Source organism: Sarcophilus harrisii, chromosome 2 (assembly GCF_902635505.1).
Source record: "Sarcophilus harrisii chromosome 2, mSarHar1.11, whole genome shotgun sequence".
Taxonomy (NCBI): Eukaryota; Metazoa; Chordata; class Mammalia; order Dasyuromorphia; family Dasyuridae; genus Sarcophilus; species Sarcophilus harrisii.
Genome location: NC_045427.1, coordinates 524,319,165 through 524,337,959, shown reverse-complemented (window position 1 = coordinate 524,337,959; position 18,795 = coordinate 524,319,165). Strand labels below are relative to the sequence as shown.

At 31.4% G+C, this 18,795-nt stretch overlaps 1 protein-coding gene across 4 annotated transcripts in view; it reads right to left on the bottom strand.

Annotated features, from left to right (window-relative positions):
* Positions 1-18,795, bottom strand: part of VPS13C (vacuolar protein sorting 13 homolog C) — a 177,104-nt gene that overhangs the window by 77,845 nt on the left and 80,464 nt on the right. For all 4 annotated transcript variants that reach the window (XM_031955443.1, XM_031955444.1, XM_031955445.1 and 1 more), the window contains 9 exons: positions 18,197-18,333; positions 14,139-14,295; positions 13,759-13,838; positions 10,836-10,895; positions 9,538-9,700; positions 7,024-7,137; positions 4,191-4,294; positions 3,158-3,325; positions 1,499-1,803 (listed from right to left, as the gene is read on the bottom strand). In XM_031955443.1, coding sequence (XP_031811303.1) covers positions 1,499-1,803; positions 3,158-3,325; positions 4,191-4,294; positions 7,024-7,137; positions 9,538-9,700; positions 10,836-10,895; positions 13,759-13,838; positions 14,139-14,295; positions 18,197-18,333 — 1,288 coding nt within the window. The remainder of the gene's footprint in view (positions 1-1,498; positions 1,804-3,157; positions 3,326-4,190; positions 4,295-7,023; positions 7,138-9,537; positions 9,701-10,835; positions 10,896-13,758; positions 13,839-14,138; positions 14,296-18,196; positions 18,334-18,795) is intronic.

Below are 18,795 nucleotides of genomic sequence, written 5' to 3'. Positions count from 1 at the left end.
CAGTCTATTCCAAATATCATCAAACTGTAAGGAAATATATATCAAATCTTAAAGACTTGGCATGCATAGTAAGTAATGCTACGTTGTCTGTCCTACAGCCATTGGCTATGGTACAACAGTAATGATTGACACCACATTTTTATTTTAATTGAGCCTCCTCATTACTTTGTCTATCTCTCCAAACAAAAATGTTTATTGCATTCCACAGAACTAAAAAAAAAAAAAAAAAAAAAAAAAAGTTTTCAGCAATATTTGAACCACTTCCATAATATATTCTCAATTTAAAAGGATTGGAAACAAAAATTAAAACTATTACCATTGGTAAATATATTACCATCAAAAACTATATTAAAACAGCAAAATTAACCTAAGATTAGATTTCTTTAAATTGTACTAAGATTCTTGAGATCAATTTTGTGGAGTGTTCAGTTGCTTGAAGAGCTAAAGTAAGCAAATATGTCTGGGGGAGAAAACTCATTAATTTCCATCTGTCACTGTGGAAGAAGTATATTTGGGATTAAAGGAAAAACATTAACATTCTGGCTCTTGTTTGCCCAAGAAGCAAGTTACTACATCTCTGTAGGCCTCAATTTTTTCATCTATCCAATGAGAAAGTTTAACTAAATGATCAGTAAGGTATTTTCGAATTCTAAACCTATGACTCTATGATTAAATAACCTTATAGGCACAATCACTGAAATAGTTTCTCCTTAACATTTCATAATTCTGTGGATTGATGTTCATTGAAAGTTGTCTTCTGAGGGGTAATGTATATGACCCAATATAATGACGCAACTTTTTTTTAAAAATCACTTTTACTGATTTTTAATAAAATTGTTACTTTAACGGGCAAATTTCATACACAGGAAAAACCAAAATGCAAATGCTAGAAATCCTTTTGAAATAGATATAGTTTTTTTTCACCTTTTATGTTCATGTTCTTTCACACTCTATTTTGTCCTATATTTATTTGTGACTATGAACTATTGCTTGCTATAGTATGGAACAGAGGTGACTTCTAGGTTATTCAAGGATATGCAGGAGAATCTACACAAAAGTACAAAATGACTAAGCATTCCTTGATGGACTGTATGCCGGTGGCTATAATATAAATGTTTAACCAGAGCAACTCTTGAAGAAGAAGTCATAGAAATTTTAATCTCTATCAGAGGAAGGAATACCCAATCAATGAAATCAGAGACCTGAAGTACTGATGTCAAGTTCCTTCTACCAGACTGTAAATTCTATAAAAGAAGAATTGTATCTTATGTGTCTTTATATCTCCCACAGCACCAATCAGTATAGTATATAATAAATGTTTGAGGAATATAATTAATTTGACAAAAATTAATGACAAGAAAATTACTGAAGCACACCAAATGCTTCTGTGGTTAAGACCAAAAAAAAAAGGATAAATATCTTATCCAAATAAAATTCAAAATTACATTTCACCAAATAACACATAATTCAAATACATGTAGGAGAAGTTTATTTATACCTTGATAACTTCAGCTGAGTGAGTTGTATATTCATTTTGTCAACAACTGGAGGAAGATTACACGGTTCCACAGGGACCAAGTTAAATTTATTTTCAACTCTGATTAAACCTAAATCTGCTAAAACAGCATTGGAAGATACTGAAGACTGTGGGATAATAATAACTGGTGCTTTAAGGTTGATGTCCACAGAAAGACGGAAACTCTTTTGAGCAAAATCTTTCATACTGGAAGCAGCCTTCTCTGCAGCCTGGGCTGTGGCATTGCTCACAGCCTCTTTAGCTTTCTGGAAATTGTTGAGAAAATTCTGTTGGAAGAAAGTTGCAACTTAGATAATGATATATATTATACAAAGAGTGAGGAAATAAGCAATATGCATAAGATGAAGAAAAAAAAAAAAAAAAAAGGACAAAAAAAGCCAAAAACATCAGGACTCACCTGATGGATTTAGCAATTTTTTAAAAATCAAAACCAAAAAAGGTAGAGAATAGAAAAGGAAATAAAGCCTCCTCAGGAAAAGTGGTTCTAGCAGTTCATAATTAAAGTTTTTGTTTTTTTTTTAAACAGCTACATGAGGCTGTCTCTCCTCATATTTTAAGTTGCTGGTGAGGCAGGTCAGCATATATAATAGTCAAAGGAGTTGATCAGAAGTTCCTTATATCTATAAAATCATGGGTCTGGACGACAGCTATCTATCCTGAATCAATGAAATGTGATTCCTGAAAATGGGAATCGCTGGCACTGAACATTTTTCATCTTTAATAAGCAACTAAACAAACAATTTGAACAATTCCTAGAATGGACTTTCCTTCTCCCTCTCCCAATCTGTTTGTTTTTTACCCCATCCCTAAAGACTCAACTCTGAGGCCATCTCCTCCATAAAGCCATTCGTGGATCTCTCTTAATATAAAAGTATCCTCTTCCTCCTTAAATATCTAATGACACTTTGCCTGGACCTCTCCTTAAACTTATTTTAGTCTCCTTCTTAACAATCATTTCTTGATAATTACACATAAATACACATGATATTATAAAAGTTCCTTGAAAACAGGCTCTATATTATATCTAATATATCACCAGTGCCTGCTAAAACGCCTCACCCAAAATAGGCAGCTAATCAACATTCAACGAATTTGAAACTAGGACAGGATTTAAAATAGAATTTAAGAAAATTTCATGTGTTCATGTTACTCAAATTTCAATGAAAAATAAGGCAGAGATCTTTAAGGATATAAGAGGCAATTCTTAGAAACTAAATAGAATACCTCCAAAAGCAATATGAAAAATTTTTAAAGTTTTTACAGAAATTCATGAGCCAAAATTAGAATAACAATGTACTAATTCTAACATGTATCATCTGCTAATAAATGCTATATGACAAGGAAAGGCTTTTAGACATTTGTCTCTTTTTAGACCAGAACTGAGGTTTGATGATAAGAAGCTGCAAATGAGGGAACTCCCTCTACCAATGTAAAATGGAGAAATTCAACAACTTATTTTCTTATAGAGATGCTTGCAGCACTGACAGCTTATATGCTTCATAAGTGGAGCTTAGCACTGTTAGATATGGGACATTTTGACTATCTACATTCAAAAACATTCATAAAAATTACATGACTATTCCCCCCCCCAAAAAAAGTGTGAATTGAAAAGAAACTTACCAGAAGTGACATGAAGAATTTATGAAGATAAACAATTTGAATGCAGCCCACTTTAAGACTTAATTTACCATCTACTTTAGACATATCAGTATAGGCTTTTCCCTCTGTTGCTTCTGGATAAAGAGTCATTTGGAACCTGAAGACTTCATCTCCTACTATGGAGACAGCCTGAAAGTTATTATATTTTGTTATTATACCAATTTAGTCTTGTGAGCTTTATTTTTCTAATAGGAGTAAGAATTTCTTGTAATGGCAAATTTTATAAATCAAAAAGAAGATTAAAAAAAGAAATGAGATATAACTAACATTTTATTTTTAATCATGCTATTAATAAAAACAGAGAAAAGAGAAAAAATTGTGTCATGTGGGAGATACACACACACACACACTTTGCTACATGTTACATTAGTCTGAAAACTGAACATAAACCAATCTAATGTTAAGAATTTATTGTATTACATGAGGGAAGGCAGTGGCAGTACTGTGGGAGAAAGTGCTAACTCTAACATACAAAGGCCTCAATTCATTTAACTGCCTCTAAGCCTTGGTTTCTTTATCTGCAATGATGAAGATAGACAGATTGGTACATACCTACTTAACATTTTGTTGCTGCTTGGTCATTTTTCAGTCATGTCTGACTCTTCATGATCCTAAGTGGGGTTTCCTTGATAAAGATACTAGAGTGGTTTTCCATTTCCCCCTCTCTAGGTCATTTTACAGGTTACATTACAAGAAATTGAGGCAAACAATGTTAAGCGGTTTGCCCAGGGTCACGCAGCTAGTTATCTGAACTCAGCAGGATTATTCTCCCTAACTCTATTTACTGTTCCATCTAGCCCAGATATCCATACATATGACTATATCTCCCAAAAGACTTTTTTAAAATAAAATTATTAAATAATTCTTTCTACCTGTGATTTACCTGGTTATAAGTTGTCTTCAAGATAAATTGTTTCTTATCAAGTTGTTTCCCTAATCCAAATTACAAAAAACAAATTTTAATTTTGAAATTTATATATTTCTTAAAAATCACCTTTTTGTGAATGGATACTGGATCAGCATTTGTAACTATGATATCTCTGAGCCTGGCAAAAACTTCTGTCTTCTTTGACTGCACAGAAACAGATGCATCCATCCCTGTTAAAAAGAATTAGTTCTTTCACTTACTTTCAAATCCAACATAAAATAAATCTAACAACAGTTAAGTGAAGTAGTATGTTGTTAAGATAAAGATCAATAAAAATAATTCCCCGTGTTGGGAGAATGATCTTTTTTCAAATGAATCAACTTTAATAATAATTACAAATATTATTACCACTAAGATGAAAAAGTACCTTCAAATTAAAAATCAAACATCTTAAATAGTTATGTGAAATGTGTTAGTACATATTACTAGAATGTTGAAAAAAATCAGATTAATAATGTGGCATAGGTTTGTTCCATTAAATTATAAGTTCTTAGAGGATAGGGACTTCTTTGCCTTTTTTTGTATTTCCAGCACTAACAACAGTGCTAGCACATAGTAGGGACTTAATGTTTACTGATTAATTGATCTACTACACATAATCAAGAATAAATGTTTAACACTAGCCTAAGAAGGTGACTAATATTTAATAAAAACTAAACATAACTCTGGCGAAAACTTGCTAAATAGCTTTTTATCACTGACTTCATAATTTTAAATTACTTTCAACTAAAAACAAAAATTTCCTTGAAAGTTCCATTAAGATGAATACTGAACATCAGTCAGTCCAATATTAAAATTCTATTTTATTATATAAAGGAGCATAGTGATAACACTGTGAGGGAAAATGACAATTCTTAAGTTCAAGGCATTAAAATCGTGCCTCTGTAATTCTGGGTCACTGTGGTTAAATCACTTAACTATCCTGTGCCTTAGGATCTTTATCTGTAAAATGAAAAAAATCAAATGAGAGAGACTTCCTTTACTAAGCATAAACTCGGATCTATGATCCTATAAAAAATCTTTATATAGCCATTAACATTTTCTGCCATCATACTCTTAAAAAATTAAAAGTCCCATCTAAAACCAGAAAATTTCATAATATATAAAGGCAAGTGTACTATCTGAATTAAAAACAACACAAAAGCCTTTAAACCACAGTGGTACATTAAAGATTAAAGTAAGAGCCACCAAATGACAAAAGACAACCATGCTCTTAAGTCTTAATTTAAATATCGAAAAAGATCCTAAGTATGTGATTGCTTCAGAAATCACATTGTTATACTTGACAGACATTCAAATATTTATTAGACTATATACAAGTTATAGACTCCCAGATATTTTAATCAAGAAATGTTTCCTTTAGCTTATTTTCTCTGAAAACATACTTATTTTCTCTGATTCTACACCAAAGTCCATCCCATGAATAGTATCAGGCATGTCTCTGAAAAAGAATTTTTATTAAGATGCCCTACAACTTACTGGACAGAGTAAGAAAAAAACATATATATGAAAAATATAATCATGTTCACAAGCTATCAACCTACTAATAGTTTTCACATTTATGAAGCTGTACCACAAATAATACATGTGAATGGTTATATTTGAGAGTATGTTATAATATGATGATTTCTATTGGAGCCATTATTAAGGCTTTAGAAATCCTTTCAGATTCTTGGCACACATTAACAAAGTAAAAAGCATGCAACTTCAAAAGGTGTGTTTTGTACTCAATATATTTCCACTTCAATTCAAGATGTTTCAAAAAGGAAAGGAAGATGATTTCATGACCACTCCCTGACAATTTTTAAGTTACAAAATTAGCTTTAAGTTATAAAATTGTTTTAAATTGTATTTGTCTGCTCTAAATCATTTTTGATTACAAAAATACAAATTAAGACAACTCTGAAGTTCACCATTTCACACCTCTCAGATTGGCTAAGATGACCAGAAAAGATAATGGTAAAAGTTGGAGGGGATGTGGGGAAACTGCATTGTTGGTGGAGTTGTGAACTGATCCAACCATTCCAGAGAGCAATACGAAACTATACCCAAAGGGCTATCAAAATGAGCATACCCTTTGATCCTGGCAGTTACTACAACTTACATGAACTGATGCTAAGTGCAGTGAGTAGAACAAAGAGAATATTGTACACACTAACAAGATTATGTGATGATCAACTGTGATGGACTTGGTTCTCAACAATGCAGTGATTTAAGGCAACTGCAATAGACATGGGATGGAAAATGTCAACCACATCCAGGGAAAGAACTATGGAATCAGGGATGGAAGAATAGTACTTTCACTTTTGTTTGTTTCTTCCTTCCTTTCTTTCTTTCTCATGTTTTTTTTTCCCCTTTTGTTCTGATTTTTTTTGCACAGCATGAGAAATCTGGAAATATGTTTTTAAAAATTGCATATATTTAACCTATATCAAATTGCATGGTATCTTGGGGAGAAGAGAGGCAAGAGAAGGAAAAAGAAAATTTGGAATACAAAGTGTTACAAATATGAATGTTGAAATCTACCTTTACATGTATCTGGAAAAATAAAATACCACTGAAATTTTTTTTGAAAATCATATTTGTCTGTCTTAAAACAGTAACTAGAATATGTAAGAATAATTTCACTGCTTTATGTAAAATCTATTTAAAAAACTAAGAAAAAGTTCTTATATTACTTGTCACTAAACAAAATCTATCTAAAAATACAAGGTATAATATTTTATTTTTTTAATTTTAAATTTTTTTTAATTTATTAATTGCTCACAACACATCCACCACACTGTAAACTTAGAAGCAAAGTAAAAGGCAACAGATTTCAAAATAAAAATTGCTACATACATTTTTAAAACTAGAAGACTATGACAAATCAAAGTAAGATGACTGTGTAATTACTTGCCTTGTACTTTAATATCTGCAATGTTGCACTTCTGATCACAGACAAAGATATTAAATGCATTCAGTTTTGCAGTGACTTTCAGATCAAAAACATCTTGATGGGAAATGTCAGATACTGAAAAGTTACCAAAGTTATGATTAGCAAAGTATAATTATGAAATGACAAAGAAACTCAATCTCAAACTAAATAGAATAAGAAGTACTTTTAGAACACGAATAATCAAAACAGCAAAATGAAAATAAGGTCCTCAAGATCAAGATCAGTTTTATTTTTGTCTATCTCCAGTTCTTTGAATGTAACAAAAGCAAAAGCAATTTCTAATTAAGCATTTAATTAATGTTAATTAAAATGAAATTAATTTCCAAATATTGGTCAGCTTAGAATAAGAAGGCAAACTGAATTAAGAGGAAAATCAATCCTAAATAACAGTAGTTAGCACTTACATAGCATTTTAAGATCTACAAACTGCTTCCTCACAAAAACCCTATGATGGTATGTCGTATTATCATTATTATCATTCCCATTTTAGCAAGCTTCAGAAAGGTTAAGTGGCTTCATAGAAATTCAACAAATTTTTATTAAATGTTTACAATGTACCAGCTCTTAAAGACAAAAAAAAATTTCCTTTAAGATTACATTTTCCGGGGTCTTTCCCAAAATCACACAGCTACTGAGTTATCCAGGCCAAGATCTGACCTCCAGATTGAGCTCTGATTCCAAAATCCAATTCTCTTTTACTACACTGATGCTACTGTATGATGCTGTCTCTATATCTTAGAAGTACAATTATTTTATTACATATTTTAGTAGAGTTATGTCATATGAAGAAACATCTTTATAATGGAATTCAACGAACTTATTATCCCTATTTATGATACAGAAATGTAATCAGCATCTACCAATAATTTTATGCAGTCTAAGTTGTAGAATGCTTCACAAAAATAATATTCAAATCACAAGAAACTCTTTATCTCTGTATATGAGAACTTAGCACAGTGCTAGGCACATGGTAAGTGCTTAGTAAACGCTTGTTGACTGATAGGAAAGAAAGAAAGGAAACAAACACAGCACATACTCTCTTTCACAAGAGAGCTCAAAGAAGTCTTAAGTGTTTAAAAAAAAAAAATACAGTAGAATTAGCATTCCCTAACTATATTAACTGAAAATGATGTCTCATGTAATAGCATAACATTTTAAATTTTTCTTATGTTTTTATATTCTAATTTTTATTTTGGCTTCTTCTGACTAGATAATTCACCTATTTAGGACTGTTACATTCTTCTTTATATATCTTCTAGCACCTACAATAAATAAGTGAACATAAAAGGCACATAACATAGATGATCACTGATGATTGCATGAAGGAAATAATGAATTTTGTGAAGGAAAATCATTTCTGAATATTTCCTTCTTCTATTTCTCTATCCAGCTGGTCACCTAACATTTATATATGCCAGACACTGGGGGGGGGGGGGGGGGGGGGGGGGAGAGAGAGAGAGAGAGAGGGAGAGGGGAAGGAAGAGAAGGGAAGGAAGAGAGGGAGGAAGAGAGGGAGGAAGAGAGGGAGGAAGAGAGGGAGGAAGAGAAAGAGAGAGGAAGGAAGGAAGGAAGGAAGGAAGGTAAGACAGTATATATTCTCAAAGATCCACCCCATAAAGGAGACAACATCCAAACAATCATATACAAAATTATACATATGCAAAAAACTTCAGATAATAACAGAAAAAAAAGTCACTAAAATTAATCAGGACTTGGAAAAGATTCTTACAAAAACTGATTTTGAAGGAAAAGACTTGCAGAATGCCATAGAAGCTAGGAGGAAAAAATGAGGAGAGTTTCAGACATAGGAGACAACAAATGAAAATGCTTGGTCACAAAATGGAATATTTTACACAAGGAAAAGCAAGGGAGGCCAGTGTCAATGGATTACAGAATATGTAAAGGAGTATAATGTATAAGAAGATTAAAAAAAAAAAAAAAAAAAAAGGAAGGGATCAGATTATAAAGGACTTGAAAAGCCTGAGGATTTTTTTTTATTTCATCCAGAAGGTAAGAAAATCATGAAGTCAAATCTGTGCTTTATGAAGATCAATATGACAGCTAAGTGGAAGAGACTTGAAATAGGAAGGCTTTTCAGAAGGATATTTTAATAATTCATGCATGAGGTGATGAAAATTTGAACTAGGATAGTGATAGAAAAGTGACAAGAAAGAAAAGGGCATACACAAAAGATGTTAAGAATGTAGAAATAGCAGGATTGATCACCAATCAAATATGAGGGTGAGAGAATAAGGATTAAAAGACGAAAACTTTATGATGGCTGAAAACCACTCCCTAAACTATCTTATTATCACAGTAAGGATCACATTTTTGTTTCTTTTATAGATGTCCCAGGCTGCCTTTGTAGATGGAATTTACTGGATTATTTTCTTTTGCACATTATAACAACTAAGTTTTTTTATATAATTATTCTAGTTTTGATTAAAAGAATAATAGTTATTGATAAAATAATACCAGCTTTGACTGCGGTGCTTTTAAGGTCCTCTATTGGCAGTTTCATCTCATATCCCTTCTGATTAGTGGGAAGGCCTTGGGATGGAACAGCTGAAGACATAAAGTCCATGATAGATAACAAAGATTCCAAATGGAGGACTAAATCTAATGATGAAAATGATACCTAAGCCAAGAAACAATAGAAAATAATTTTAGAAATCATAAAAAACAAGAATAAAAAACTTTTTGCAAGAGTTAATCAACAGAATATCTCAAAATACCAGAGAGGACTAGAAAGAGCTGCCTCCACATTTATTCTTACTAAGCACAAGAGTAACTTTTTTAAAATCTCTAACTGGTTTTACAAAGCTTCACAAATCTATTAGTTTACTCAAAGATTCGGGCACTTTGATGAGACTTCAGGCCATATTTCAAACAAAAACTGCACTGAATGCTGAAATATGTTGTAAGCAATGAATGTATCCAATTATAAGAGGTTAAAAATCTTTAAATATTAAAATTTATTTTTAATCTAAAGTCTTCAGAAATTGTCATCTAGATGTGGCTCTTTTCATCAATGAGATAATTCAGGCCAGTTCCAATGGTCTTGTGATGAAGAGAGCCATCTCTACCTAGAGAGAGAACTGTGGAAATGAATGTAGATCACAACATAGCATTTTCACTCTGTTTGTTGTTGTTTGCTTGCATTTTATTTTCTTTCTCATTTTTTTCTTTTTTAATCTGATTTTTCCTTGTGCAACAAGAAAACTGTATAACTATGTATGCACATATTAGATTTAACATATATTTTTACTATGTTTAATATATATTGGATTACTTGCCATCAGGGAGAAGGGAAGGGAGGGGGAAAATTAGAACAAAAGGTTTTGTAAGGGTCAATGTTGAAAAATATCTATACATATGTTTTGAAAATAAAAAGCTTTAAAATAAACTGTCATCTATTTTAAAATATATTCCTGTAGAATATTCCTATATTAATGCTAGCCAAAAATTTTAGCCAATAACACACTGAGTCAAACAATATAGTCGCCTAATCTTTTAAAAGCCACTTCCAAGAGAACAACACACACCGAGTTGATTCACAACTGAACTCAGTGAAGCAAATTATTTTTCCTAGGAAATTAAGCTTTCTTCTTATGAGATCTTTATTTTTATATAGTTATAAGAGAGACTAATACTATTGTTGTGTTATGTTTATATTGATAGTGAAACCCGCAAAATCTGAGGCAATTTGTTGGAACTAGATTAACTGATTAATCCCACAACTAATACCTGAGAATGAACCATAAAAGAATTACCTTTACTGTTTGTTTAGTACTATTATGAACAGTTTTAAATTCTGGTCCATCAGTGTTTGCCTGTAAATAAAAATTAGATCACTTGAATACAGACACTAAAAACATACACACTGAATTTATTTTCTTGATTTATTTATAGGACTTCCTAACTCTTTTTCTTTAACTTTTTCCTAACTCTTTGCTTTTTTAATAAGGCTCAGTAAATTTATATCCACAGTATAAAAATGTTTCCACTTAATATATACTTTGAATATACGGTAAAATCTAAGAAATCATATTCTAAATGTCTAAAAAATCAATATGACTTGACCATATGCTCAGTTTTCATTTCTTCTGCTATATTATTAAAAAATATAAAAGGGGAAAAAGTATTCAGTATATAATTACTGTTTCTGCTTTAAAAAGCAAATGTTGGTAGAAGAAAAAATTTTCTTATAACTTATCTTTGTCACTGCTAGAGAAGATAGAAGGTTACAATTAAAAGAATTCACTAGCCTGAGCAGGAATAGACTTGGAGGTCAGGAGGTCATCTAAATTAATTGTCCCATTTTACAAATAATGAAACTGAGGCTCAAAATGACTTAACTAAGATCACATGATAGTGTCATAACTAAAATTTATACGCAATGCCTGCCTACTAGAGAAAGTTGAGAAAGTTATTGAACTAGTCAAGATTGTCTTTTAACTCTAATGTAACAATCTTTCCTTTCTCATCCCTTAGTCTTTTATTCCTATTTCCCTTTTAATTCCCTTAATTTAAAGCAATGAGGTCATATAGATTCCCAGTTTATTAAACAGCTATGTTCTGGCCCTATGGAAACAAAGATGAAAAAATCAATGTCCTCAAAAACTATCATTTTAAACCAGGCAAATGGAAGAGGTTTTGAGAGTTACAAGATTACCTCAAAGGTTCCTCCCTGTTCAAAATCTATGATCCTATGTAAATCATGACACAATGTAAAATAAAAGGTCAAAAGAGAAACCTGAATATAATACTACAAGGAAATATAAGGAGGGGCAGGGGAGGGCAGAACGGCTGATCATGGAAAACTTCATGGATAAGGCAGAATCTGAACTAGGTCTTATAAGAATTAAAGGGAGCAGAAATGTGAAAATCTTGAAGGTCTACTTGTTAAGTCAGGGTTGGCTCCCTGAAGATTTCAGGATCAGCCAGAATCAGGGTAATTAAAAGCCCTTGGTCTTTAGGGGGAGACACGGGCAAACTGCCAGGAGTTTTGCCAAAGATCTCTTCTCAATTCTGGACTCCAGAATCTCCACCTTTCTCCTCCTCCTCCTGCCAAGTGACTCTGGCCTCTCTCACCCCACCTTCTAATCCTTGTTTATGATGATCTTAACACAAACATTGAGCCAGCATCAACTGTGAGAAAAGCCATTTATCCAAACATATGCTAATAGAGTCATTGTCTCACATCGAATAGGTAAATTAGCCTTAAGTGTTCAGTTATCTCATTCAAGTACATCTTTTCATAGTTTCAGACCTTTACATCTACTCATGGCAACTTCCAGGAAATACACAGTAGCAGTATAGAACTGGGGAATAGCAAGAGTTCAGTTCACTCTGGCTTGAACACTATCAAAGGGAATAGTGTAAAATAAGAATGGTAATACAGATTGGAGCCTTGCTTCTTTTTTTTTTTTTTTTTTTTTTTTTTTTTTTTTGAACAGGAAGAAGAGTTCATTAATTTACCTTTAGTTAGGAGAACAAAAAAAAAAGTATTGGGTTTAGAATCAATAGACCTGGTTTCTAGTCTAGTCCCTGCTACCAATTTGATATATATATATATATATATATATATATATATATATATATATGCAAGTGACTAAACTTAGCTGTAAGTTTCAGACTCTGTGAAATCTTGTAAATAAGAATGCTGATCTAAAAACAAAAATGAAAATAGAACCTCTAAAGTTTTTTTTTTTACATCTAATAATTTGATTATATGAAATTTTTAAGAGGATATTAATACAGTTGGACTATGCTTTAGGAAGACTTTTAATAGCTATATAAAGGCTGCATTTAGCAGAAGAAAGATTGGGAACAAAGAGATCAGTTAGTTTATAGTACCTAGAGAAGAGATAAGGGAGATCTTCACTTATAGGGTAACATTACAAACAGAGAGAAAGGGAAAGATGATTCAGAGTTTGTCAGAGTCAATCTAGTACTGACTAGATTTATGGTGCCAGACAGGGACAGATATGACTAGGCAACCAGGCAAATATCAACCAAAAAATAATAAAGATGCACAATTATAGGTAGCTAGGTAGGTAAGCAATGGGCTTAGTGTCATGAAAACACAAGTGTAAATCTCACCTCAGAAACTTACTATGTGACGCTGGGCATGCCTTAACTGCTTTATGATTCAATTTCCTAAGGGGTGTTACAGGCCTCTTAAACAGCCTTTTCAGCTCTAACTCTATGATCCTAAAATCATATAATACTTTGTGCTAATAGCATCTTTTCCCAAACCAAAGGTATTAAAATTCCCAAACTGAAATAAAATCCTAAATGTAAATACTAGCTATCCAATTACTTGGGAGTTAAATTTTTTCTTACACTGTCTTTGTCTATGTCTGTCACAAATATATGCAGTTTCATTTTAACAGTAATTTTTAGGAAAAACAGAAATAATTGAGTGAGGCAATGCAAAGAAATATAGCTTACATTAAATGGATCTAAACTTCTATTTAACTTTGAGTTGACAATTTTTTAATTAATGGAATTGAAAGTCTTAAAGATGAATGGAAATTTCCAAGGGTAAGAGCAGACAAGATCACACAAGTTTAAAAATAAGCTTACCACTATAGAATGTTTTTAAATCAAATAAAAAAGAATAGGAAGAGAAGTGCAAAATAAATTATTACAGATACACAATAGTAAAGAATTCTAGAAAACAAAGAATACCTTTATGAATTCCATTTTCAGAAGTGGTTCATCAGTTACATTACAAGAGTTAATGATGCAAAGAGGTTCTCCTTCAGAATCTATAAGAAAGAAAAACTGCCTAAGAAATCAACCTACTTGAAAGTAACATATTTAAAGTATCCAATGACAACTGTTTTAAAGCTTTATTGTCAACACATAATAATTAAGGTTTTGAAAAAATTTAAGTTTTCTGTCAAACAATGAGGAGCCCTAATAGAAAACAAAATTTTATTTACTAAAAATTATTACATGAAGTGCTTTAGAATACCACTCTATAGATCCTTAACATGATAATGAGAAAAAACAAACACCTCTTTCTGCTATTAACACTTTCATCAAGCCTACTATGTTACACTTACCTTTGAAATCATGAGATTTCATATTAATTTTTTTCAGATACATTTTAGCAGTCATAACATGAGTTTTAACCCTGGTTTCCACTCCAAGCTGCAACACATTTAGTTCATGTAAAAGCTTGACTTTTTTTTCTGATTTTTTCATCAGTGTCACCAGAACCTAAGAAATGAACACAAAACATTTAATTGATTTGATTATTCTTATAAGATAACATTTTAAAAACTCATAAAAACAGAATAACAAAAAATTGATACATGTTATAGGAAATTCAATTAGGCTATGCCTAAATTACTGTTTGAGCATAAGTAAGGCACACTAGAAGGTACATAAAAATCACTGAATCTTTGGAACACTATAGCCATACAACTATAATTTTTAACAGTGAGTGAAGAAAAACATGTGAAATACAAAAAGTGAGTTTCTAGATGAAGTAAAAGTTTTTCCTTTACTATTTTCCCTGTATAAAATCTTAGTGAAGCTGCTATCAGACCAAGAACTAAACCTTTAAGGATTATTTTGTCCAATTCTCTCATTTTCACAGATGAGGAAATCATGGCACATCATAAATTATTTGTCCAAGATCCAAGATGGAACAAATGCCTCAAATGACAAATGAAAATCACTTACAGAGACTTTGAAAAAAAATGTATGGAGCGTTAAAATTTCATAGGTTGAAAGAAATCTTATAGATTGTGAGCTAGTCATGTAGCAAAACCAAAAAAGTGAACAGCTACATAATCTTAATGGACTTAGAGAAAGGTCTCTACGGGATTGGGCAGAAGGGAATTGAGGCAAAGTAAAATAGGCCAAAAAAAAAAAAAAAAAAAAAAGACATACACAATGACTACAAAAATAAAAATGGAACAATGACAAAAATGAACACTGAATAATTACAATAACCAAAAGGGATAGGGAACACAATATACTGTCAAACTTGGTTGATGTAGATGTGGTTGCTTTAGATGAACTTTTTTTTAAAATAACCTTTTATTTTCAAAATATATGCAAAGATAGTTTTCAACATTCACCCTTGCAAACCCTGTGTTCCAAAGATTTTCTCCCTCCTTTCTTCTCTCTACCTCCTCCCCAGACATATGTTAAATATATGTAATTCTTCTATAAATATTTCACAATTATCATGCTACACAAGAAAAATCAGATCAAAAGGAAAAAAAATGTGGAAAAAAATGCAAGCAAACAACAACAAAAAAGATGGAAGTATTACACTGTGATTCACACTCAAGTTTCCACAGTCCTCTCTCTGGATATAGATGGCTCTCTTCATCACAAGATCATTAGAACTGGCCTGCATCATCTCACTGTTGAAAAGAGCCACACCCATCAGAACTGATCATCACATAATCTTGCCATGTACAATGATCTCCTGGTTCTGCTCACTTAGCATCAGCTCATTTAACTCTCTAAGCCTCTCTAAAATCATACTGTTGATTGTTTCTTATAGAATAATATTCCTTAATATTTATATACCATAACTTATTCAGTTATTTTCCCATTGATGAGCATCCACTCAGTTTCCATGAGCTCTTTTTTTTAATCTTTTCTATTTTGTTTGTTCCTAGGAATAGTTCCATGAGTAGAAGAGATAAGATAAATATATTTGGAAATAAAGAGAATGTTTAAATATATATATATATTTTGACAAAAATGTGAGGCAGGCACTTTTTATAATTTGTTTTTGTCTTTTCAGCACCCAGGTCACAATAGCATACAGTAGGCACTTAATAAATGCTGGTTGACTGATGGTTCCTCAGGTCATGCTTTACATTTTGCTGCTTTCAAGAACCTACATGCATGCCATATGAACTATCTTTTCATTTACAAATGGGTAGGTTTCTACATGTAAGTTTAAAACATATTTTGCTGAAGAGAAAAAAAAACTGGCTTAGGAAATCAAAGAAAAAAATTTCAAAAGAATCCACCAAAAAAAAAAAAAAAAGGAAATGTCTGATTTGAGTTATTTAAATACACGGGTATTAGCAATGAGATCATAAAAGGAATAAAAAGCTGTGGTAACCAAAAGTCAAGGTCTTTTTCCTTCTAAATTACCATCTTAATGTGTTTGTATCTAGTATCATATCTCCTTTTTAGCAAGTAATCTGAAAATTGCCTAGAATGAAAATAAGGATATATATGAAACATATACAATTATACAATTAGGAAACAGGACTATTTCTATACTAGTAAATCATTTCACTATCCAATTCTTTTGGGGTTAAAATTCCCTTAACCAAGTAATCATGTTTCCAGTAATCCAAAAAAAAAAAAAAAAAATGAGACACAAATAAAAATAATGTTACAAATTTTCCAATTAAGAACTTTGTTACTAAGTTTCATGAAGCACACCAAAAAAATTAAATGATAATCGGAATTTACTACTAAACATAAAGAAAACTACTTTTCAACATCAAAGACACATATGACCATAAAAAATAGAAAACAATGAAAATATTTTTTAAATATAAATGGCCACATTCTCATGAAATAATAAAGTATTATCAATTCCAATACTGTTCAGTTTTTAAGGCTTCTCAGTGGACTAAAGCACAGTATCTCAAACTATAGGATGACAAAGAAAAATAAGAGGATAGAAGGAAATCCATTAATATTGCTCTAAAAATTTTTAGAGACTTCTATATTTTTAGATGATATTCTCCTTTCTACTCTTAAAAAGGATTCTCCCAAAAAACCAAAACCCTTTAACTTACTTTTTATTACCTGTATCCCTTCTATGACTTATTCCTCTTTAAAAATACTTCCTGATTATGCCCAGAGGGCTACCAAATAATGCATATCCTTTGACCAAATAGTATCTCTACTGGGAAAGTTAACATTCCTTAACACTCGTATACCATAACTTATTCATTCATTCTTCCATTTACTATAACTTATTCATTGTTTTATAAGAAAGGATCAGCAGGATGATTTCAGAGAAGTCTGGAGAGACTTACATGAATTGATGATGCTAAGTGAAATGAGTAGAATCAGGGGAAAATTGTACACAGCAACAACCATATTATGTGATTATCAACTCTGATGGATGTGGCTCTTTTTAATAATGAGGTGATTCAGAACAGTTCCAATGATGTTGTGATGAAGAGAAAAATCTACAACCAGAGAGAGGACTATGGGGACTGAGTGTGGATCACAACATAGTATTTTCCCCTTTTTTGTTGTTATTTCCTTGCTTTTTTTTTTCCTCATTTTTTTCCCCTTTTCCATCTGATTTTTCTTGTGAAGCATGATATTTGTGGAAATATGTATGGAAGAATTGTACATGTTTCACATATTGGATTACTTACTGTCTAGGGGAATAGAAGAAAGGAAAGGAGAAAAATTTGGAATATAAGATTTTGTAAAACAAAACAAAAATAAATAAATGTTTGGCCAAAAAAAAAAATTACTGAAGTCTAGGCCAAAGTATATTCTAAGTCTCATTTCCTTTTACAAATTAAGTTGTAGTTCATGCTAAAATTTTCCCTCTGAAATATATATCTAAACATGACTAAAACTTGATAAGCATTCCCAACATAAGCATTTAAAAACAGCACTGACACAAAGACAATCAACTGTACACACATCTCAAAAGAAGCAGTATAAGATTTACCATGGCTACAGCATAATAGCAGCAAAGAACTACCCAAGAAAAGAAAGAAAAAAGATAATGGTCTCATACAGCTGTCTATATACACAAAAAAGGAGAGCCATCCTCACTGAGAGTAAGAGATGACCAATGGATAAGGGACCTGCAATAACAGCATCTCCACAATATCAAATAATTTAAAATGAGGGGACTCCTCCCCAAGAAGATTTATGGGAGGATATAAGCAAGAACCCCACAGAGGATAAGTAATGAAAGGACTGTGATCTGTAACACTGAAGGGAGTATATAAATCCATTGAAGCACAGGAGTTACAAAAAACTAGATTAATAATGGAGATATTTTTACATCCAAAGCATTGGATAATTATAAATTTCTAAAAGCAATTCCAACCTTTCAACTATCCTCAGTCAAAAAGTGGTTATAAATACCAACACACACCTCTTTAATTTCAAATTTCAGCAGCACATTAGTGACATCTTCTGGCACAATTTCTTCAACTCTAGTAGGCAGAATTTCTTGTGACTTACATAAACCTTGTTGTGACGTGAACCTTTCAACAGGCTTTTTAGTTGTACCTAAATAAATTCATAAACAAGGAAGAAAATTATGCAATTCTGTCCTAAAACAACCAGTAAATTAAAAAAACAACTTATTTCTCCAATTACAAGTTAAACAATAATGCGTAGGGATATTTGTTACATCACATTCCAGAGATCCTAAGTAAATTCCCATTTAAAAAAAAGTAATGGTAGTTATCTATCTTCTCATATTACAATTTCTTAAAATATTAAATTATCATAGGTAGACACTATACAAATTTCATTCCACATTTATATCAGGAGAATTCAACTTTTATTTAATGAGGAACTTTAATTTATCTAAAATCATGTACCAAATGGGCTTAATTAAAAATAATTAGCATAAGTGAAACATTTTATGTAAATTTTTGCTATCTTTTCTTTTAATATCACCTACATTTCCTCATTGTTTATGCACTTGTTCTTTCTAAAAGAACTAATTTTTTTTAACCAAGAATT